Source organism: Cetorhinus maximus, chromosome 22 (genome assembly GCF_964194155.1).
Source record: "Cetorhinus maximus chromosome 22, sCetMax3.hap1.1, whole genome shotgun sequence".
Taxonomy (NCBI): Eukaryota; Metazoa; Chordata; class Chondrichthyes; order Lamniformes; family Cetorhinidae; genus Cetorhinus; species Cetorhinus maximus.
The window spans coordinates 31,563,757-31,587,464 of record NC_135900.1 but is presented as its reverse complement, the minus strand read 5'-3'; the positions used below and the strand labels follow the sequence as shown (position 1 = coordinate 31,587,464).

General features: G+C 40.0%; 1 protein-coding gene across 14 annotated transcripts in view; it reads left to right on the top strand.

Annotated features, from left to right (window-relative positions):
* Positions 1–19,645, top strand: part of LOC144696580 (suppressor of tumorigenicity 7 protein homolog) — a 203,600-nt gene extending 183,955 nt beyond the window's left edge. For 11 of the 14 annotated variants that reach the window (XM_078568038.1, XM_078568029.1, XM_078568026.1 and 8 more), the window contains 3 exons: positions 6,575–6,667; positions 9,372–9,511; positions 19,286–19,645. In XM_078568038.1, coding sequence (XP_078424164.1) covers positions 6,575–6,667; positions 9,372–9,511; positions 19,286–19,381 — 329 coding nt within the window. In that variant the 3' untranslated portion in view covers positions 19,382–19,645. The remainder of the gene's footprint in view (positions 1–6,574; positions 6,668–9,371; positions 9,512–19,285) is intronic. The other 3 variants (XM_078568037.1, XM_078568040.1, XM_078568027.1) reach the window with 1 other exon arrangement.
* Positions 19,646–23,708: the final 4,063 nt, after the last annotated feature.

Below are 23,708 nucleotides of genomic sequence, written 5' to 3'. Positions count from 1 at the left end.
GCCTTTCAGAAGTTGGTTATCTGAGTTATTTAGTCCAACTGCAGTGTACTTCATTAGTTCTTTGATATTCCTTCCCTAGTAAAATTGCCACAGTCATTTTCACAGTCCTGACCACCAAAAGTCTAAAGTCTACTAGCTGGCATGTACCTATTGAAATTAAATTCTTCAATTTATCAGGTTGCTCCTGTAAAGTGAAATACATTGGAAATCAATTATTGCCTTTGAAAATGTCTCCAGTGTTTCCATTGCTTGAAAGAAAATTTGACTTACCTTTCACAACCTCAGGACATAACAAAGTGCTTTACAACTAATGAAATACTACTGAAGTGACTGTTGTCATGTGGGGAAAACTGCAGTTAACTTACACGCAGCACAGTCCCACAAACATCAGTGGGATAATGACAGAGAATCTCTTTGAAGTGATGTTGGTAAAAGGGTAAATATTAGCCAGGACACTGGGTGGAATTCCCCTGCTTATTTTCAAAACACTGTCACGGGATCTTTTACACCCACCTGGGAGGACAGATGGAGCCTCAATTTAACGCTTCATATGAAAGACTGCACCTTCAACAGTGCAGTGCTCCCTTGGTTATGCACTGGAATTCCAGCTGAGACTGTGCTTAAGTCTCTGGAGTGGAACTTGAACCCACAACCTTATGATTCAGAGGTGACTGTGCTACAGAGAGAACTACAGAATAGTATACTGTGACCTTTGTACAGTCTGGAATATTGCTGAAAATGTTTCTGATTATCTGTAACTCACCTTGCAAGATTAGTTATAAGATATTTCCTTTAAGTTGTCTATGGCTTTGTTTTCCTCGGAGGTGAAACTGTTCTTAACGACAGAGTGCATTAAATGGGAGCTAATATTTTTGCCCATTTTTCTCAAAGCACTCACTGGAACCTCCAGCTTTTCATTCTTCTAGAAGCTTGGGTGCATTATGAAGCTAAAAAGAAACACAGCTGGCTGGCCAGTTAGAAAATATGAGCAAAAATACTGCTCAACCTGCTCAAAAAGTCACTTAGCCAACGTGTATAGTATATTCAGACCTGTCCAGTATGAAGTGTACAATTTCTTTAGGAAATGGATGGAGAATACAGAAGGCATAAAGCAAGATTTATGGATCAGATTCTGCAGATTATAGTAGACAACCTGAAAGCATTGAAGTGCTTTCTACAGATAGAGGAGTCATCTACCTGTGCTCAGAGGAAAAAACAAGGGTGGGAGTTCTTCACACAAGGGGTCATTATGGCACCACATACAAGAACAGTTTGGAAGGATGTCCAGAAGAATGTGTCAGACTTGAAGAGAAATGCCAAGGTAAGAAATTAGAATGAAGGTGAATATATGTAGCCTACTGGTAGCTACTGACAACAATCAAAGTTACAATGTGACACAAATGCAAATGAAAAAATAACCGACTACAAATGCAGTGTAAGGGGAAGCAATGAACATGATTAAAAAAGAACCTGGAATGATGCAGCAGAGAAGGATTGGAATTGGTTATGATTCATGCATATCGCTGTATAGCACGCTCACATATTCTCACACATTTTTTCTAGATAAGGTACCTTCCATTCAGATAGGCTATGCTTTAGGCCACAAAACTGCTGCTTCCTAGATCATGCAGAACAGAATATTCCATAATTTATTTCCTATCTATCTTCTCTTTACAGAAATAAAACAGAAAGCACAGAGCACAAATGGGTCACAGGTTTCAACAGGTCAAACATTGCACCCCCTCCGACAATGCTATAATTAACAAGAAGTTGTACACAGCATGGATTAGCACAAATTGGAGGAGAGGCACATCACTATGTAGAGATATAGCATCACCACCGACTTTTTTGGGATTCCAATCCCAAGGAATAGCTAGAAAATAGTCATGAGCATGAATGTGTGCAACAGTTCATTGCCTCCTCGTACACCATGTTACAAATTGGTTTGATATACCTACAATTCTATTAACCATTTGCACATTGTGATGAAGCAAGAGTCGATTGTTCTGCTTCCTGCCACTAGCAACATTCAGCATCAGTGACAATGATGGAAGACCTCGGTTATGTAGGTGGCAAGTACAGTTGGAGCATCTCTCAGGAAAACCCTCACTAATGATGTCAAGGTGTTGAGTCCCCAATGCCACGACTTGATAAAAACCTGCTATAATGCAACACATTCTAAAGCAACATAACTGAGGGATTCAGACAATGTAATGTTCTGAGGACTCGACTTCCAGTAGGGCTCATGTGACTAGAAGCACAGAGGCAAGCATATAGCTGTCAAGTTGCTGACAGTCTGTCATTTGCTCCTTCCAGACAAGGATCAGGAAAAATCCATAAAAGCACGTCATATCACAAATCACGTCTTGAACAAGTAACACATTGTATGATTAAGGTTAAGGATTGATTAAGCATCTTGAGTACATATAAAAAGAGACTTCTGGGACACTGGGTGTTGGTTAGGGAGGAGGCAGACATTTATAATGTTGCATTCTGTAAATAAATTTAGCATTAAGTAAAAGATTGATGTCTGCTTTCCTATTTCACCATCTTGCAGTCAGAAGTTTAACATGGTAGCATAGAATGTTGTCTAGGAGTAAAGATTGGAAATGAAGAATGGCTGAAAGCAAGTGTAAATTGGTGGATTATAGGTACCCACTGATGTTCTCCGAATCTGAACCTTATGACCAATGGAAAACAGAAGTGTGTATGTGGACACAGGTTACATCTTTATGGAATAGAAAACAATGTATGGCCTTGTCATTTTTGTTTCCTGATAAAAGTAAAATCAGAAGCAAGGTATTTTGTGGGCTGGGTGCCCATCAGTTGGATACTGGTGAATGTTTGGATCTTCTATTAAACTTTATGGATGAAATTTATAAGAAACATGATCTTTTGGATGCCTACAAGGCATGGTCAGACTTACTAGATTTCAAAAGACAGATAGTCATTCCATAAAGGAATATATCATGGACTTAACAGATTGTCTGAAAGATTGCAGAAATTCAATTTGGAGATTCCTAATTTAGTGCGCATATTTTAAACTGCTGGGTTATGCTAAGGTGTCACATATAGATAGGCTCCTAGTCTGAATTCACATTGGGTTCTCAGAACAAGACACCCTTTTGGATCAAATGTCTGCTGCTTTAAACAAAAACTTCTGGGGAAGCAGTCATTTCCAGCAACCTTAATGGCGCAAATGGGACATTTTGAAGTATCACAAAGGATGGAGGACTCATGGGTGTCAGTACAACAGAAGAGTTACAGACAGAAGGAATGAGGATGAAGGCATTCTTAGCAGATCTGGATATCACAGCAGACAATAGGATTGGCGTTGCAATAATAGGCGAATGAGCTCCAGGAATGCCCGGGGAACAGTTAACATGTGCTTAAGATGTGATTCAAAATATCATTGTGATGAACTTCCCAAAGTGGAACAGCTGGGTTTTCAAAGTGGTGCTTGACACACAGAATTTGGAAGTTGAAGGTGATGATAATAATCCGTCTGAGGGAATTGTGCTAATCACAAGAAGCTTTAGTCCAGTCATGAGTGTATTAATCACTGATTAATTTTAATTGTGCCATGTTAGATAGTGATGCTCCTCAACAGTGTGTGGATCAGATTGGCTAAAATGTTATTTAGATTCACTCAGTAGTAAGGATCAAAGCAAGGTATGGGAGTATGAAAGATCAACTTGTTTCAGGTTTGGGGATAACACATTAAGGTCACTAGTAAGACTGGTGATTCCGTGAAAAAAGGCTGGAGCAAGCCACTTTATTAGTACTGATGTATTCTGTAGTGAGCTACCCTTGCTGGTGAGCAAGCTTTCTATGAAAAAGACACAAATGAAACTGGACATGGAACATGATAAAGCAATTATTTTCGGAAAATCAGTGGATCTGCAGTTTACCCAATCAGGGCATTATTGCATCCCTTTACCAAAATCTGACATTTCTAAAGACATGTTAATAGCATCAGGTGATATGAATCAGAGAAAAAAAGCAAATTGCCTTAAAGTTACATTGACAATTTGCTCACCTTTCTTGTCAAAGATTAAAAATCCTACTAAAGGATGCAGGTGTGGTTGACGATGAGTACACAATGCTCATTGAAGAGATTACTGCAAAATGTGGCATACGTAAAAAGTATTGGAGGATGCTGCCACGTCCCATTGTAAATCTTCCATTAGCACGAGATTTAAATGAAGTAGTAACCTTGAATTTAAAAGCATAGGACAAAGACAGAAATACTTTCATTTTACATAGTGAACAGAAAAGGGTGATTGTAGGTAAGTCATGGAGAAATGGAAAGGGACCAGACTGGGAGCACCGGCTAAGTTTATGACTGACAATGACAGTGCTCATGATAATTTTAGAGATTTCTGTGAAAATATGAACATTGTGGTTATGAACACTGCAGCTGAAAGTCCTTTCAGCAATGGACTCTGAGAAAGAAATCACACAGCGTTTAATGAGATGATCATGCTCCATAAGATCTTAGCCGATCAACCGAACTGCAAGTTAACAACTGCCCTGATATGGACGGTCCACACAATGAATTTGCTTCAGATGGTTGTTATAGTTCTTATCAATTAGTCTATGGGAGGAATCACAAATTACCTTCTATGCTGTGTGATAACCCCCTGCTCTAGAAGGGACTACACTTAGCTCCATTTATCTCTGCATACTTGAATGCCTTACTTGCAGAGAGAAGGACTGAAGTCTCAGCAAAAATTCGGAGAGCTCTAAGGCACCACGTAAGACCGTCCAAGATAAACAGAACTTATCCTGGGAATTTAGCATACTGTAAGTGAGGATCATAAAGATTGGAAGGGTCTGGTTAAGGTGATAGTGTGTGACTGTAAGACAATAGCTTGCCAACATGTTAGTTAAACTATTAAGGTCCATTCATCAAGTTTAGCTGGGATTGATTACAAACTTTCAGAATCTCAGTAATTAATAGAAGATAATGAGGAACCCTGAACCTCTCATACTCATGTGAAGGGACAGAATATGGTAGATCAGGGGCTGGATGGCAACAGGCTGGATGGCCATAGGCCATAGAATGTCCATCATCTTGATATTTGAATTTGCTTGTAGCTTTCCCTGCTGCTTCCAGAAGAAGAACTGGAGATCACTACCCTTTATACACCAGGAGCAGCTCCTTAATAGCTGAAGACTTGTCCAGTTTTGCAATTAATGTCTACCTTTCATTTCAGATCCCCTGCTCTTAATTTCCATAAGCAGGTAGATTATTCAGATAAAGTGAAAGTCTTGCCTTGCAAACTTCAAGAAAGCACAAACCCTCTCTAATTGCTGATGTTGGCATTCCCATTCAATGGCTAAATGTAGACCCAGTGTTGCGAGTATCTCAAACACAGGGCTTTAGAGTCTTTTCTTAAAAATGCCTCAAGGTGAAAGATACTGCAGCAGTGGCTTTTCCCCTGTTTGCCACTTGGTGGCATTGTCAATTGTGCTTTATGCTTTCAGATAGTAACGGTCAGTTTTTTAACAAAACTCAATGAAAAGCAGACAATTCCTGGAGAACATTTATTTTTAACAAAAACACAGAGAAGATCAGAGTGCTTTCCTTGAATCTAATGGTGGAGTAATATTTCTGATCATAAATAAAGACAGTTCTTTGTTACTGCTCTGCTCGATGGTATGAGCAAACTATTAGTTACTTCCTTACTTTAACAAGTTCAGTTCAGTAACTAAGTCGTTCTTAAGCCTGAGCTGGTCACATAACCAGTAGTTGCTTAGTTGGTTGTATATGTGGTTCTTGTTTATTCTGCAAATATTGGCCTATAGCACTGTCAAAACAAGGGCAAGACTCATTGGCTAATAATTAACTATTAGCACATCATTAAAAAGAATCTCCAGCTGTTAATCCCAGTTTAATTAAATATGCACAGACCTTAAAATAGCTCCAAAACATGCTCCCTCCGCCACATCAGTCCAGCTGCAACTTTGTGACAAGTTTAAATTGTCTATACTATGAAAGTGCAGTAACTTAACACTGCTCAATGTATTTCAGTAGTGAGCCAGACAGTGAACATTAAACCATGTTCCTCAATACAATTGTTTTAGCTTTACCCTTCTATAATTTCTTGCAACATATCAATTTTGTAAATAATTCATGGTTGAAACAACGAATGCACTCTAGTTACAAAAATAGAAAAGGCTGGAAAATTGAGCACCTCAAAAGTACTGAGCTACTGAACTCAAAAGAAGTTATCCTCAAAGTATTAAGTTAAAATGGGTAACTAGTTTTGAATTTATTAAAAAATGAGGCCCATGTTAAAGTTTTAACTAAGTGCATGCAGTTCAAGCAGCAGATCTAAAGTCCAAACAATATGAGGTTTCTTTTAAATATCCCACATATTTTCCTTCGTTTGTAGTTTTTGATAATTCAAGTAAGTTATTAGTTACTGGGCAGTATGGAATTATAAATATTTACTTAGCAAGGGAACTTTATGCATTAAACTGGAGATTTTTTTTAAGACTATGTATAATTTTGTTGATTTTTACAACTTGCAGTTAACAATAATGGAATAAAACATTTTTTCCTCAGCTTTCCGAATGATCCCCTATCCCTTGGAAAAAGGTCATCTTTTTTATCCATATCCAATCTGCACAGAGACTGCAGACAGAGAACTGCTGCCATGTAAGTTAATGAAGAAAACCACGTTTCTTTCATGCTATTGTCACAGCTCTGTTAATTATTTCCAAATTCCTATTTAGAATTTAATGAGCCAACCTGTTTTCTTGTTAGACTAAGGGTTAACCCATTCTTCATTACATCAGATTTGTTTCTGGTAGACTTTAGCTTTGTGTGTAGACACAGACATGAATGGATGCCCACAATCATCATCATCTCGCAGTCCCTTGAAGTAAGGAGGATGCTTGTCATGGAGTATAACCCATGGCAAGAACCTGCATGTGGAGTCTTTTAATGTGGGGAGGCTGTTGCACAAGCTACCACACATAGGGTTCTGGCTGATCAGGAGATCTCCCGCTCTTACCACCTGCCGTAGGTGTATTACAAGGATTTACAGGTTGATAATCAGCCTGTTTGGCCAAGTCATGAACGCACCTTCCATGGCCATCAAGTCCTGAAGTGAGACTTGAACACGGAGCTTCTGGCTCAGAGGCAGGAATGCTACCCGCTGCACCACAAAATTTCCAGTTACCTACAATCTACAGTTGGTTGTTTTGGCAGAAAAACAGCCCATTCACTCTATTAATTCCACAACATCTAACCTAATCCCACTGTCCTGTTCATTCCCCAATCCAGTTAATATTCTTTTTAAAGCAACTATCTAATACTCATTTAAAATAATATATGGATTCTACTTCAACAGTGATTTATGGAATTGCACATTATAATCATCCTCTGTTTAAAGATATTTGAAAAATCTCCCTTTTAATCCATGTTGTGATAATCTAAAAAAAAATTTCCTCTGATTATCATTTTCCAAGCAGTAACAACATTCTATCACTATTTACCATAATTGTTCATAATTTTTACGACATCTATGGATTGTCCTTTAACCTCCTGAACAAAGCTCTTCTCAAGATTTTCTTTGTAACCATAACCCCTCATCCCTGATAATATTCTAACGAATCCACATTGTAGCTGTTCAATTGCTTTCATATTCTTTCGATAAGTGGAGGCCCAAAATTGCGCATGATACTCCCAACCATGGCCTAACCTGAGGTCTTATACAAGTTCAATATTACCTCCTTGGATTTACATTCTATGCCTCTATATGCAAAACCAAGGATGTTCTTTGTCTTATGTTTTTTATCTACTCATGTTGAATTTAATGCTATGTGTACCTACAGACAAATCCACTCTGCCTCTCTCAAATCCATGTAAAATTTTACCATTTTTTATTTCCTTTCCCTGTTTTGCTGATGTGCTGTTTCACATCTTCTGGATTGTTTGGTCTCATCACCAATCTTCCCACCCACTATTCATGTCCGCCTATAATCCTTCAAAATCCTTGCCAAATATTCTATATTCCCCAATTGTTCAAATCTTTATTGCACCTATTCTTTTACCACTTAATCCATCACCCCTATTTTCATTACACTACATAGGTTCCCCACCCAGTAACTTTCAAAAATTACATACTTGAAAGAGAGAAAATTGCAGTGCATTAGAGAAAGAGCCAGGGAGTGTGACTAATTGAATAGCTCTTTCAAAGAGCCAGCACTCTGGCTTTTTATTCATTCTCTTTTCCTCCATCCCATCATTGGTGGTAGGATTCCAAAAACTACACACATCCCACACTTTGGAATTCATTCCCTAATCTGCTCTCCCTCTTCTCCTTCAAAATCAAATCAAAGCCATCTCTTCAACAGCCTTGAGTCATCCTTTCTAATCTCTCCCATATTAACTTGGCATCTGTTTTTTATAAACCTATGTGAAGTGCCTTTAGACATTCTTGAAATTAAAGGCGTTGAATAATGAAAGCTGTTGTCACTGCTACCATCCCCATTGTATCACTAAACCTCTGCATCAAGCAACTTCTCAGCTACATAGCTTCCATCTTGGCCTAAACCCCCTCTTCACTTCTGTCTTGTCTTCATTATTTTTTCATTCACAGAACATGGGGGTCACCAGTAAAGCCAACATTTATTGCCCAGCACTAATTGCCCCTTAAGAAAGTGATGATGCACTGCCTTCTTGAATACAACTGAGTGGCTTGCTAGGCCATTCCAGAGGGCAGTAAGAGTCAACCACATTGGTGCAGCTCTGGAGTCATGTATATAAGACAGATCGGATAAGGATGGCAGATATCCTTCCCTAGTGAACAAAAATCCAGTAGATTCAAGTTCAGCAATATTGATACTAGCTTTTTAATTCCAGATTTTATTTAGTTAACTGAATTTAAATTCCCCAACCACCATGATGGAATTTGAACTTATATCTCCAGGCTTTTGGATTACTAGCCCAGTTAAAAAAAAAGAACACTAGGCTACCATACCCACATAAGCATCCCTTTTGAGTATCTTTAGTACAGTTATCCTGACCTTTTCTTTTCCTTTTGAATTGTATTTGATTCATAGTCCGGATCCAAAGACGGCCATTTACTTATGTCTGCATTTAAAAAGACTTACTTAAGACAAGAAGGATTATATAGCAGTACATAACATGCAGTTATTTAGTAAAGATGTATTTTTATATCTGTCTTCCTTTCTGTCTCTTTCCTGTCTTATTATGTCTTTGTTTCTGACTGTTTCTTTCTCTTTATGTTTCTTTTTTTTTACTTTCTTCCTGGCCATCTGTTTCTTTTTGTCTCCTTTCACTTTATTTCTATTTCTTTCTCTCTACCTATCTGATGCTATCTGTTCATATCCAGCGTTTCATGAAGTTTCAGTGTATCCCAAGAAGGAGCTGCCATTCTTCATCCTCTTCACAGCCGGCCTGTGCTCCTTCACCGCCATGTTGGCGCTCCTCACACATCAGTTCCCAGAGCTCATGGGCGTCTTTGCAAAAGCTGTAAGTATCTCTTCAGGTCAATTATAACACTGTACATTAGTTTCCTGCACTTTACCAACTCTACACACTTAGAATGTTTTCCTTGCATGTTATTGGCAGTACAAGTTTAGACATTTGTTAGAACTGTGGCATTAATCCTATTCCAAACATTGAGAAATTGTAATTATAGAGTTCTTTTCATATTCTGAAACTAGGGACAGGGTAGGTCATTCAGCTCCTCAAACCTGTTCCCTCTATGGAGGAAGTCAATTTGCCTATTCCTCTGAGATTACTTTGGGAACACAGTGCAACACTGTATTTGTCATTTTAGTTGACTTTTCTCTTGCCTGTATTGAAGTTGAGAAAGAACATGCATTTATGTAGCCCCTTTCAAGACCTCAGGGTGTCAAAAGCTCTTTATGACCAACAAAGTAGTTTCGAAGTGTAATGTATTCTAATGTAGGCAAATGCAGCAGCCAAATTGTGCACAGCAACCACAAACAGCAATGAAATAAATGTCTACATCATCAGTGCTGGTGCAGGGATAACTGGTGGCCAAAGCTCCCAAATCCCTACCCAAACCCTTCAACATTCCTCGACCTTCTCTCTCTCCTGCTGCTGCCGCAGGCTTGACTCCCTCTTAAAATTTCCAAGCCCACGAGCTTGGAAAAAACAAACAGACCTCCAAAACCACTTGTTAGAAAAACAATGACCACGAAACAAAATAGCAGGTGAAGCGAGAAGAACTATTCAAGAATGCCTCCCAGCAGAGTGTACATCGACACTCTGAACCCTCTCCTACAAGCAGAATAGAAGATGGCGCCACAGGTGGCAACTTATTATAGGTACACTGCATTTATTATTCAATGATACATCTTGCTTTTCTGGCCATTTTATTGACTTTAGACAATAGCCAGCCTGGGCTTAAGCCATTGTAACGTAAGTAGGCCTAGTCCTATATGCCGTATCGGAACACCAAAATTATCTAAAATCCGAAACACGATCGGCCTCGAGGATTTTGGATAATGGATACTCAACCTGTAAAATGTTGTATAATGAAATTCTAGCTACTCTAAAGACTTATGATTCAAAATACCACACAGTTCAAAGTAAAATGCCTACCACTTACTGGCATTAATATTTTTCACTTAAAAAGCATAGTTTACTGATTTTTGGGGACTCAAATGATTAATACGTAGCTCCTGCACCTCAAAATCTCCCACTACACCACTGCCTACCACCTTCTGAGATCTCTGCACCATTTCAATCCTGGCCTTTTGCTCATCCCCAATTTTAATAGCTCCACCACTGGCTGCTGAAACCTCAGCTACCTAGGCCCTAAATTCTGGAAATCCCTCCCTAAACCTCTCTGCCTTTCTACCTCTTTTTAAGATACCCCTTAACATGTATCTCTTCGACCAAGCTGTTGGTCATCTGTCCTAATATTGTTTTGCTAAGGCTTCTGTGATGCACCTTTGGCTGTTTTGCTACATTGAAGGCATTATATAAATGCAGATTGTTGTTGATGAGAATTTCCCTGTTCTTCTTTAGATATTGGTGTGTGACCTCTTTTACATCCATCTAAGAGGGCTAGGTTTAAGGCCTCAGCCAAAAGAGAGCACCTTATTCAGTGCAGCATTCTCCCAGTACTGCATTGGAGTTCCAACTAGGTTATGTGTTCCATTCTCTGGAGTGCAGCTTGAATTCATGACCCTCTCACCCAGAGGAAAGAGTGCTATTAATGAGCCCTGGCTCAATTTTATCTTGTTTATGGTTCTCAAGGTTTTTTTTTTTTGCCTCTATGACCCGGTGGTAAAGTTTTTCTTTACCTCTTTTCTGCACATTAATTAGTTTCTGGTTTCACTATAAAGTCAGGTTAGAGAGTTTCTTGAGCTAAGTAAGATAAGAATTCTACACATTTCTTTGCCATCTCAAAAGAAGTCAAGACTGGAGCCACGTTTGAATCTTAGATCGCAGAAATTGCACAGCTCTTCAGAAGGCAAAGGAAGAAGATAATAGTGCCAATCTTCAAGTCAGCCTTCTGTGCAAATCAAAACACTTCATTAAGATGACGTTCTTTTACGTGAATTTTGTGAATAGATTTTCAGCAGTACAGCTAAAACACCGGGACATCACAATCCAAAATATGTATATGTAAATTATTTCAAACAATAGCGTGGATCAAGAATTCATGATTCTCGGATATTTAGTGGAGATCACTGAAGATTCACGCACATTGCACAAAGTAAAATATGTGCCTATTTTGAAACTGGGAAGGTTTTTCAGTATTTATAACACATCTTTTTATGGGGTAGAATTTTAAGCCCCCCCCCCCACCTCCTCCAATGGACTGGATTGCAGACAGAGAGCCTATAAAATTCTGTGGGTGACTTTCCCACTGCCTGTGGCTCCCAATCTTGCCACAATTTAATGGGTGGCAGGCAGGCAACCCCTCCCTCCCTTCCCCCCCGGTGCCCGATGTCCGCTCCTTCCCTGGCTTTTGTACCCTGACTACCGCTGCCATCATCAGCCTCCCCAGCCCCACCTCAGAGACTCTTAGCCCTGCTATGAGACCCCAGACTCACCTCCCATCCGGCTCCTTACTCTTCTTCAGTGGGACTGGATGCACTCTCAGCAGTGGCCACCACTCCCAGTGGCGCTGCTGGGACGAGAGGGCTGTCAGCCAATCAGATGGCCAGCAGCTCTGGGTGGTGGGACGTCCTCCCCAGATGGGTTGGAAGGCTTGCCTCCAGCCAGTCGACGCTCCTTTAAATGGCTGTGGGGCAGCTGTCAGGAGTGGGGGTGAGTTCCCCGCCGACTTTCTTGGTGGCAGGGTAGGAAATCCTGCCATCCGTTAAAAGCTACCAAGTATTTTCTTCGGGAACAATGATGCAAACATCCAACAATGTATCAGGTTGTTTAGAGGTCACAATAATACTGAAATACATGCTTTTATAACTAATGTAAAATGAAAGGAACAAAGCCAGAAGGCATTGATTGCCAGTGTAGTAGCTCAATCATTTGAGTCATGATTTCAAACAGAAAGCTGCAAAACTGAATGGCAGATTCAGTCTATTTTCCACAGAGGTTGACTTGCAGAGATTCATAGTCAGCCCAGTAAATGAAGAAGCAAGATATTGCATCTTTTTGTGAGTGGGTGAGCAGACCAAGGAAAAATTGAGTTTTCAGCTCATGGCAGTCAGTCATAGTGTTGCAATAATAACAGTTCTGTGCACACTACTGACTGGAGTTGAATGCTTACAGCAAATTGCCTGTTAAGAGAGAAATTTAAAAAAAATAAAAAACCATTGCACTTGAGGTATTGCAAAGACCTGCTGGAACTTTCAGATCTTTAATTTTAGTAATATGGACATATCATATGAGCCAGAGACCTTGAGCTGACAAATTTATTTTAGAAAGTCTTCAGCCTCAGGTAACAGCTGTGCTCTGATGTCAAAGTTTTGTCAAAATCTGAACCCGGGTCACAACATGAAAGTCAGTGACCTTAACGCATTGAACCACCTGAGCCCTCGGTGCATAGTTTCTGACTTTCTTGTCCGGAGTAGTGTGCGTCCATTGTGTTACTCAATAAGTCTAATGATAGAAGTTCCCTTGACTCCAAAGTGATGATGTTTGTGTGTGGGTGCCTAAAGGACCCCTGTGACTACTGTAGACATATCAAAATCACAATTCTTTGATCTTTCTCTGACCCTTACCTTGGCTGATAGCACGAGTTCCAGTAGAACTAAACTGTGTCAAGCACAAATGCCTTTTTTGAGTTCGACAGTTAAGATCTGATTTGGCAGCAGTGTGACAGAAGTAGTAGTTTACATTGACAAGTATTGAAAGATGGCTGTTGACTCACCACCACTGCTGTTAAGAATGTATCTATCTATCACTTGTGTAGCATACAAAGTGATAAAATGACCATCTGCTTGAGAAATGGGATAGCTCTGATATAAAAATGGGCAGAACTCATTAACCATAATGTACATTATTACATTCGCTTTCTAAAATGTAATTTAAAATGAAATTTTTTGCACCTGGTCTTAATGGTGATTTAATACATTTGCAGATCAATGGTATTAAGAACATCGAATGAGCAAACAATTCAGAATTACTTTTGTGTCCTTAAGGTGCAAGCCTTTTTGATCTTATCCTTATCTTTCTGATCGGTTTTGCTAAGCAAGAAGCAAGGTTTTGTTAGGTCACCCTTATGTGCAAAAGGTGTCGGACGGAAATACTACAGAATCTTCTGATTTTACCAAACTGGGGCTGCTTAATTGCTATTTTTTCATTTTTGTTTTTATTTTTTTTACATGAAGGCGGCCTTATAAAACCCAGATGCAAAGGGGCAGTTGGAAAGATCAAGGAAACTCAGATCAAAGGATTTTCACCTCTGTGCCATGGTTATCCTTAGTCTGTGGAGTGAGCTTTGATTCGTGAATGGAATATTGTTCAAAGTCTCAATAATACAAGCTGGCTATTTTGGCTCTGTGCGTGCCAGGTCCCAACTATCTTTAAAATGATGGGCCATGTGCTGTATATAATGTGTATGTGGTGGTGCCAGATAAAGCCAGTTTTTGCTACAGTTTCTTGCATAGCTTTTAATTATCCAAATTCAGGATATGACTAAAGATATAAGATGCCAAGTTCGGGTGATTATTAACTCACAGTGGCATAGGTTCAAGCTTCAGTGAGGTGCAGATACCCTTAGTTCAATCTTAATGCTAGTTTAAGTGTTCTCTAATCTGACGTATAGAAGGGTATTTTAACTCACTGCCCCCCACACGCCGGTGGAAACTGGGCAGTTGAAATAGATTTGGAGAGACAGCCACTGGCCTCCCGACTTGTGCTGATAGACTGCAATTTTAGACCGTAGGTGGCAAGAGCACCTGCCCAAAGCCTTTGGAATCCTCCTATAAATGCACAGATAGGAATCACAGCCAAGGCCTGGGTGCCATCTTAACCTGAGGCCTGAGTGCCGTATTAACCTGAGGCCTGAGCAACGGAGCAGTGGTGGCTTGCCTGCCAGGCCAACCTGCTGGGAATTACATCAAGGGCTGGCAACATATCAATTTAAAAAAACACATTGTTTTCCAAATTGCTCCATGCGTTCGCCCCTCCCTATCTATGTAATCTCCTTTGGTCCTATGACCTCCTATGCTCTCTAGGTCCTGCAACTCCAGCCTCTTGCATATCCTCTGTTTCAGTGGCGGGATGCCTTCAGCTGCCTGGCTTGGACTCTGGAATTCCCTCCATAAATAAACCTCTCCACCACTTTGCCTCTCTTTCACGTCACTTCTTGAACCTTACCTCTGACCAAACTCGGTCCTGACATCCCCTTATGTGACTTGGTGTCAAATTTGGTCAGAAGGCTCTGGTGAAGTGCTTTGGAAAATTTCACCTCCCAACTGCAGGAAGAGAATATAAAAATGGGTTGAGTAATGACTGAATTGAATAATTAGAGCATAAATCGATTGTTTTAGAAACTATTCCTTAGTGATTTTTTCTCTTTTCTTGTCAGTTCCCGCACCCACCCACCTCCCTCTCCATTGTGCTTATGATGTTAAAATAGAGCATTTACATCTGTGATTGATTAGTAATTGATTCTCCCTCATTAGCCACAACACACATGGTTAAAAGTAAGCTGTCTTTAAAGAAAACTAAAACAGGCTTTCTCATAGTGCCAAATGATTTTCTCCCTCTCCCTGGCATTTATATTTGGCACATATTTGTAAATTGTCTTTTTGTACCAGATAGGCTCGTCCATTCAGTTCAATGCAGCTAATAATAGTTTTTCAGCTGCATGCAGGTGGGACAGGATATTTTGTTCAGAGGCAGCGAGTGAAGCTTTTCTATTCAAAGATGCCGTGTGATTGACTCCAGGGATTTATTTGTTGTTGTTTTGAAGTAACTGGTTTGATTGGTAGCTGTATCAATGTTGAATACATTTCGAGTTCATGAGAGACCAGGGCCGTGATTCTTTGATGGACAGCTGTGCGCTCAGGAGCTTTCACTTGTAGGATGCGATTTGATTGCCTGGGCTCAGTCTCTTTGCAGCTGTCACATTGAGCCTGGTCAGAGGACCCATTGGTTGCAATAGGCCATGTCAGAAATAAGAAATAATGTTTAGAGGGTCATACTTAGGTTAGAGTTGGTGCAGGAGATGCACTTTAGTTGTTTTTGACGGTTAAAGGAGAACAGTAAAAATTTGTAATTGCTGCTTGTGCTGAATACTGGTCATTTACCTGCCTTGTGTTGAATCAATTTGATCGTTGGTCTGATATTGTGCATAATCCTCTACCAAGTTTGAGGAGATCACATGGCAGCTTGTGATATATTCACTAAGCTGGAATAAGGGTTTTCTCATTGTGACCCTGATATTATCAATTAAAGGCACACTCTGGTTTGGCGTTCCCAAATCTCCAAGATCATGCTGGAGTCTCCAGGAATTAGAGATTTGTCTCCTGACCATTGCTCTGTGCAACTCACCCCCCCCCACCCTCAAAAAAATGCCGCCTTCATTTTTTTTTGTTTATTATTTGTAAAAAATATTGGAGATGGGAATAAAAATTGTTTGACTGGGCCACGCAAATGATCATGTGATAAAACTTCCAGGAATCTGCCCGACCAGAGTTGCCATCGGTGTCTGGTTCATGGGTGCAAAGTCCGTCGACAGGAGTGATCCCTAGCATATATCCCCAAATTTGTAGTAGCCATCCTGAAAGCAGTGACACCTCTCTAGGGTAGATTTCCACAGGCACCAGTCGCTTTCCAGCACCTCACCAAGTAGCTGTCAGTTTTGTGTAAGCCTTGGCAGTGAGTTGGGAGCAATATCATTGAGGGGGGGGTGATGGCGGCAGCACCAAAACCAGGCCCTTTAGTGGCATCTGACGTTGCACACCTTTCCAGCAGAAGCTGTTGGATAGTAATTTGGTATAGGACTCTTGGTTGATATTTCTCCTTAATCCAGGGACACCGGGGCTAATTTGTAGTGAACTAGCTCAGCGTAGACTGGAGAGCAACCTGGGACTTTGCTTGTTTAGATGGCTAGTTTAATCATTGGACTAATTAATTCATACATTGGGAACCCTTGTTGTTGATTTCAAACCTGATTTAATTCATTGATGATGAAGAAGAATGTTATCTTGTTTCAGACTTTAAATCTTATTTTTAGTTACGCAGGAAAATTGATTCAAATTATAATGAATTGTAATTTACAATAGTTGAGAAAGTTTTGGTCAACTTTTAACCCTGATTGTTTGAACTTATTCCTAAAAAACAAAGTCTCAGTATACAAGATGTATCCAAGGGATTGGTTTACAAAGCCATGCAGTGTTGTTGTGCATAAGTCAATTGAGATGTAGAAAGTAAAGGTGATCATATTTGAAGTGTCACCATTCTGGGCCCAGTTACCTGTGAACAGGGATGAAATGGTTTTTTTAGGAACTTAAGAATGACTTAGTTTTGACTCAGCAGATATGATAACTCAGTGTTTTGAAAATGTGTGCTGGATCAATTTCCTGGGCACAGAGTTATTTCCACAATTATTATTGTAATGTTATGTGCCAACTGAAATGTGCAATCATGATACTTACGTTTCTGTCATGCCATTCACAATCTTAGGATGCCTCAAAGTGCTTTACAGATGATGATTTCTTTTGAAGTATTCTCACTGCTGTCATGTGTGGATTTGGTGTTAAGATTAAAAGCCCTTCCTTCATCTATCTTCATCATTAAAAGTAAATCCTTGACAATCTTTTACATTTAATTATGCTAAGTTTGCTGTCTTCTGTAAAGTGCATTGTAAAAAATGATGCTGGCACAGCGTGTCATTTAGCATCTGCTTTTAAAATGGGTGTGTTTAGCTGTACAGAGCAGCAGTGGAGTGAATGTCAATGTTGCCCACGGCCAGATAAAGCAGTAAAACTGTTGGTCCAGTAATTATCTGATAGTCTTGTATTCTTGAATGGTATCTGAAAGATGTGGAGCTTTCCAGACTACATGTCGTGCGAGGAAACGACAGTTGCTTTGAATAAGATCAGGTATTTTACTCCATAATACCTTATTCCCACTTTTGTGCCTCAGTGGGTGTTTAATTTGCTAGAATTTGCACACAAATCTGATACCAGCTTGGCTTTCTCCCATCCACCCTACTCTGATGCTCTGAACAGAATTCAGTGGAAAAATGCGGAGCCAATTTTCCTCTGCTTTATGCAGGCGCAGTGCGAAGCAGAGAATATAGTGTAAAGAGCCATTAAGCCGGTTCTCTTCCTCTTTTGCACTTGATACACATTTCCAGCAGTATGCCTGGCTGTGGGTGAAATGTTTCCATCAGAAACAGATGGGAACATTTAAATCGAAGATCGATCATGTGAGATTGACGGCAGACTACATCCCGTGTCATTTTCCTGGATTTTTGTCTGGCAGGGCCAAACACAGAAGACCAGGTGAAAATGGGCCTCCGAGGATGTGCTCTGCCCCCTTGAGAAAGTTTTTATATTTCTGGACCTGTAAGGAGGATCCGTGGGGCTGGAGGCCATTTGGTTGATTACGGACAGAAGCTCCTGGGGAGCAGCTGTCGCCACAGCAGCAGCTCTGTGAAGCCTGCAGCAGTGGCTGTGTTTACACCCCCAATATGCCCATTTCAAGGGGTACTCCTGCTCCCGGGGTAACTGTCTGATTTGTGTGCAGTGGGGAGGAAGAACAATTGTGCTTTTGAGGTTTTGTTATATTTAAAAGATCACATCTGCAAATACTGTATGAGTGTACCCTCTCACACATGCTAGTTCTACTCGCACTGCACTTTTACCTTAATTTTTACACTTTGTATTTCTTCAGTGCTTTTCCCATTGGGAGTGGAGCTCAGCCAAGGTCTGGTGGGTCTGGACGTGCTTGGAGTTTTGTTGGAGAAACAAAATTTAGAAATTAGTTTCCCAATCAATAGTTGGATTTAACAGAATTAGCATTCAAATCTAATGTCACTATAGAACAAGAAGTAAAGTGCTAGTACTTACTAATTAACTGCAGCAAACTGATCCCTTGATTAATCAAGTGAATTTCTGAATGTGATCTTGTGACCTGAAATAGTATGATCTATTGACTGGTTGCACTGAGGAGGTGCCACAAACATGGCTAAATCTTATAGAGATTAACCATTAATGCATCAGATGAAGGGAAAGAAAAGAATTTGCATTTAAGTAGGATCCTATCACATCCTCGGACATCCTGAAGCACTTCACATCCAGTGGATTACCTGAAGTGCCATCATTCTTGCTTTTGAAGGTAAATGAAAAGCCACTTTGTGCCCAGCAAGGTCATGTAAACAGCAAACTAAATGAGGGACCAGTTCATTTATTTTGGCGATGTTGCTTAAGGGAGAACTGTTGGCCCAGATACCAAGAGAACTCTATGCCCTTCTTCCATTAGCGCGACCTCAGCCAAAATTTGATGCTGACAACTGTCTCGGTACTGCACCAAAGACAGAGCGTCATTAAATGTGACATTGCAACCTGGGTCCTATTGAAATATTGTACATAGAACAGCAATGCTTCCTAAAGAATGAAACATGGGCACAGATTGCACTTAGTTGCTCCAAAGAAAAGTCTGTAAAAGCTCTTAACTTTTGTATGTATGTTGAAGCAATCTGTAATTAATTGAATGAGTAGTTGCCAAAATATCCTTTTAAATCAATGTCTCTCAAGTTGACTTTCTGTATCTGTAGTTTACTGCACTAAATTCTAAATTCTCTCCTTAAGTGAGTTTTTTTTTTCCATTATTTTTTCCCCACAGTTTCTCAGTACACTGTTTGCTCCATTAAATTTTGTGATGGAAAAGGTTGAAAGCATTTTACCTTCTAGCCTGTGGCATCAATTGACACGGATCTAAGAAGAAAGAAGCTGTAATAGACTGACTTACCATGACACCTGTGCCAAGCTCACATCTTGCAGAGTGCAAAACAGCATGAAAAAAGGATGGAAATCTGTGACTTTAAGACTCTATATGCTATGTTTTGTTCTTATGTGAACATGTTTTCTGTTGTACCAAACAAAGTTGTTGTTGTTTTATTTTATTATTTTGCCGTTAGCAAAATTCTACAAAAATAAACAAAAAAGGTCCCAAAAATAAAGTTTAAATTTTGTGTAATACAAGTGGAATGGAACGTTTCTTTACCGTTGGATTTTTCTTTCTCTTTTTTTCCCATTTTTTATTGTACTTTCTCCCCTCCCACAGGCAACATACCATTTCCTACTCTCAATGGGAAGGACAGTCATTCCTGAGCTCTGCCAACTCCAGTTTTTATAATGAACTAATCTCTTGGAGGAGGTTATATTTTGGAGCATAGCGAGATGTGAATGCTGGGGAAGGAGGATGGGAACACTTCGTTTTTAGTGTCAACTATCCCCACGGCCAAATGCAAAGTGAAACTCTCTACTGTGCCTTAATCCCAGCCTCATCACACCGTCCCTACTCACAAAACTAAGATTTACCACACCAGTGTTCTGAATGATCTCTCTGAGTAAGACTGCGTTTTGTAGAAATTAAGGAGGGGTTTGTTTTGTGGAGCCTTGATGACTAGAAACAGGTTAAATACCAAAGTGTCACCAATTTTTAACAGCTGGTATACAGCAATCTGAGTGCACTAACGCATTATGCCACTTGTTCTATCAGGATGACAGTTTTGATCAGGTTACTGGAAGGCGTGAAGAATGAATCGGAGTGCCTTGCCCAAGTCTTCAATTATTTTCTTCATTCCAATGGGAAACAGTTCAATTGCTTCTCATAGCACAGCTGAGATCAATGACTCCCATCCTGAGCCACATGACAAATCTTTGTCTTGTTACTTTTTCTTGTTAGTTTAGTGGAGTACCGAAAGAATGGCCTAGTGAGGAGTCCCATCTGAAAGTCAGATCTGTGAGGTAGCATTGTTACCGGCCATCATTAAAACGTTATTAGTGGCTGAGAGCTGAAGCTAAGATTTATAATAAAAACATTTTAAAATTATACTTCATGATAATATGACTAAATTTACTTTTAATTTTTGAAAACTTAATAATCTGTAGAGTGTCCTTGCTATGCATGCGGCTAAGAAATTGGGTATTAATATTTAGTTCAGTAGTGTTGGTTGTGGAGTTCATAGAGGATAAACCATATTGAGTGTAGGAACAGGAGTTAAGATCTCCTAACATCATTGCTATGACAGTTTTGTCAGTAAAACCCAGCACAGAAATTCGTCATTTTTGTCATTCATTGGTGCTGAAGAAGGGAAGATGGTGTGAAGCGTAATACCCTGGATGTCGCTGTCAAGTTAACACAACTTGGCCAACCGTTGGTTTAGGCCAGTGGTATGGGTCCAGAATCTGCTGAGTCTTTCAATCTTTATCAAACTGGTGCCTTTGTCAAATAATTTACCAGATTTTGAAGGTTGCATAAGAGGTTTTAGTGGGTTTTTCTATACAATACAGGCACATTTCAGAATCATAAATTGCTGCAAAGTATTGTAGATTCAAAGAAAAACTAAGAACATAAAACCATAAATAGGAGCAGCAGTGGACCCCTCCAGTTTGACTCATGATTTAATAGGATCATGGCTGATCTTTGATCCCAATTCAACTTTCCTGCCCAATCCCTATATTCCTGGATTCTCCTGAAGTCCAAAAGTCTACCCATCTCAGCCTTGAGTATACTCAACCACTGAACAGCTCTCTGGGATGGAGAATTCCAAAGATTCACTTCAGTGAAGAAATTCCTCCTCATCTCAGTTTTAAATGATGGTTCCCCCTTATCCTGAGACTGTGCCTCCTTAGTTCTGGATTCTCCAGCCAGGGGAAACAAGCACTTAGCACTGGCTGAGTTGCATGTTTACTTCCTAAAACTGTCAGATAAAATATATTTTAAAAAAAACATTTATACTGGAAAGGGTATGTGACATGTTTCAGGAAATGAGCTGACCATCCCTAAATGGCTTTTCATTTTCGCTTTTAAGGATGATTTCATCAGCGATTCTTAGGCTTAACTTAAACAGAATTCGACATTGTTGTGGCGTTACTGAAATTGTCTCAAAACCAAGCCCAACTGGTTCCCAACCTGATTTTACGATTAAATTGCTTACCCGTGTAAGGGCTACAATTTCAAGGAATATTTTATGTAAGCTTGATTGTAGCTCCTGGAAAAATTGCTGGAAAAACCCAGCGGGTCTGACAGCATCTGAGGAAAGGAAGACAGAGTTAACGTTTCGAGTCCGTGTGACTCTTCATCAGTAGTTTCTGCTGCACTGCCTGGGCAGTAAACCCATTTTCACTCCCGTGGCACTGAATGGGTCTTGTACCTATGTATAGAAATGAACCATTCGTGTGGCGAATTGTGTGATTACCTAACCACCCTTTACTTTTTCAGTCTCCCTGAACAATTGGCAAAGTCTAACTTAACCCAGTTCAAAATGTTTCAGTTGAAAAAGTCCCAAAACTGAGTAGCGGAGAAAGGGAGGAAGAATTTGGGGTAAGTGTTTATTCAGGTGGACATAAATCTTTCAACTGTAACTGATGGACCCTCCTCGCAGTGTGATCAGAAGGCTCAGTGGAAAAATGACTCGAAAGCAGATCCACTCATTCAATCCTTTTGGAAAGCTGTCAATGGAGTGTTTCTACCAGCTTAGCCAACCATCGATGTTTGCATTTTTGTTTTGAACTACAGTGCTCAAAAACCATTGCTTAATCATTTCAGTTAATATTGAGGATGAATTATTGCGGGGCGTTCCTCTCATCCACCGTTACTCAAAAGGAAGGGAACCCTGGATCTCACAAAGCTTAAAACACAGATGCACCCTCAACACGAGTCAAAACCAGTTAAATATGCATTTTTTTGTGTGTGTAAAGAATGCCAAGTTTTGCCTTTACCTTCATGTAAAGATCAGACGTCTCTGCTTTGATTTACAGCCAGGAAGCTCATTCTGGGCAATGACTTGATCAACAAGTGATTATGTTACCAGACGGAAATTCGATCTCCACCAACAATCGATTAAAGCAGGAGGTTTTGTCTGAAAATACTAGGTGGTACACAGCAGGGAGGGAAAGGAAATTAGTGCGTGTCACCAACACTTGCTGACCACAACCTTCTTTTAAAGTTTAAGCTGAAGCGTGTTCCCCAGAAATAAACAGCACCAGATGACTTGGACAGAAATGGTAGAATTGGCTTATTTTGGGGACAAGAATGGGCTCTTCCAGCCTGCAGAAAAAATAATGTTGGTTCCTGTGGATGCATTGATTTTCTACACTCCAGACTTCCTCCACAGACAGACGTCTACACTGATAGTACCATTTATATTGCCAATTTCTGTTGATTAATAATATTTAAGGTAACTTTAAATTAGTATTAAAATAATTAGGGAAAATTAGACCTATTCATAGAATCCTGGTGATTTATTTTTCACGGATTCTCAACCACTATCCGTAGTTTAGGAAAGCAGTTATAAAATAGATAAGTTTTTGTAAATCCCACACAAAGCAAAATATTTCAGCTCAAAGCAGCCACCCAGTGAATAATGATAAATCAGAACGCAATAAGTACCGAAGACTGCGGTAAATCTGAAGGGGTAGTGTGCAAAAATTAAACATCATCAACGATTCAAGTCTCCATAAAAACACAGCTATTCACTTCTTTTTGGAAGAACATAAGCATTTAATGAGAAAGGTTTCGGCTCACCAAGCCTACTCTACCATCTACCCTGTCATGGAGTGTACCTAACAATTTACCTCGAGAGAAAGTTCTCTATAATTACTCCCTGATCTTGAAGGTAAGTACTTTAGTGTCTAACTCTCCCCCGAAGAAATAAGAGGCCAGCCAAGTTTCCCGTGCGGAGTTGGGAACCCCACAGCCGAATGGATTCCGGCTCCCGAAAGGCGCCGCTCTCACGCCGTTATGTATGGCTTCTTTGGCCAGGAGGCAGGAGCGATCCAGCGGCAAAACCATGTTAGAGGCTCCTCCAGGCAGAAAGCCGCCGTGGACAAGAAGCGCAGGAGCGGCTCTGCGGACCCACAGAGTTGAGTTAAAATTCAAAACTAAAACAAAGCAACTTACCTGGGCCCAACAGCGAGCCAGACAACTATCGGGTCTATAAGTACCAACAGTTAAGGTTTATTTTTTTTTTAAATGTATGGTTACACAACTTAAACTGTAAATTAATCTCTCTAAATCCATCATGCAAAGCTGTGTGTCA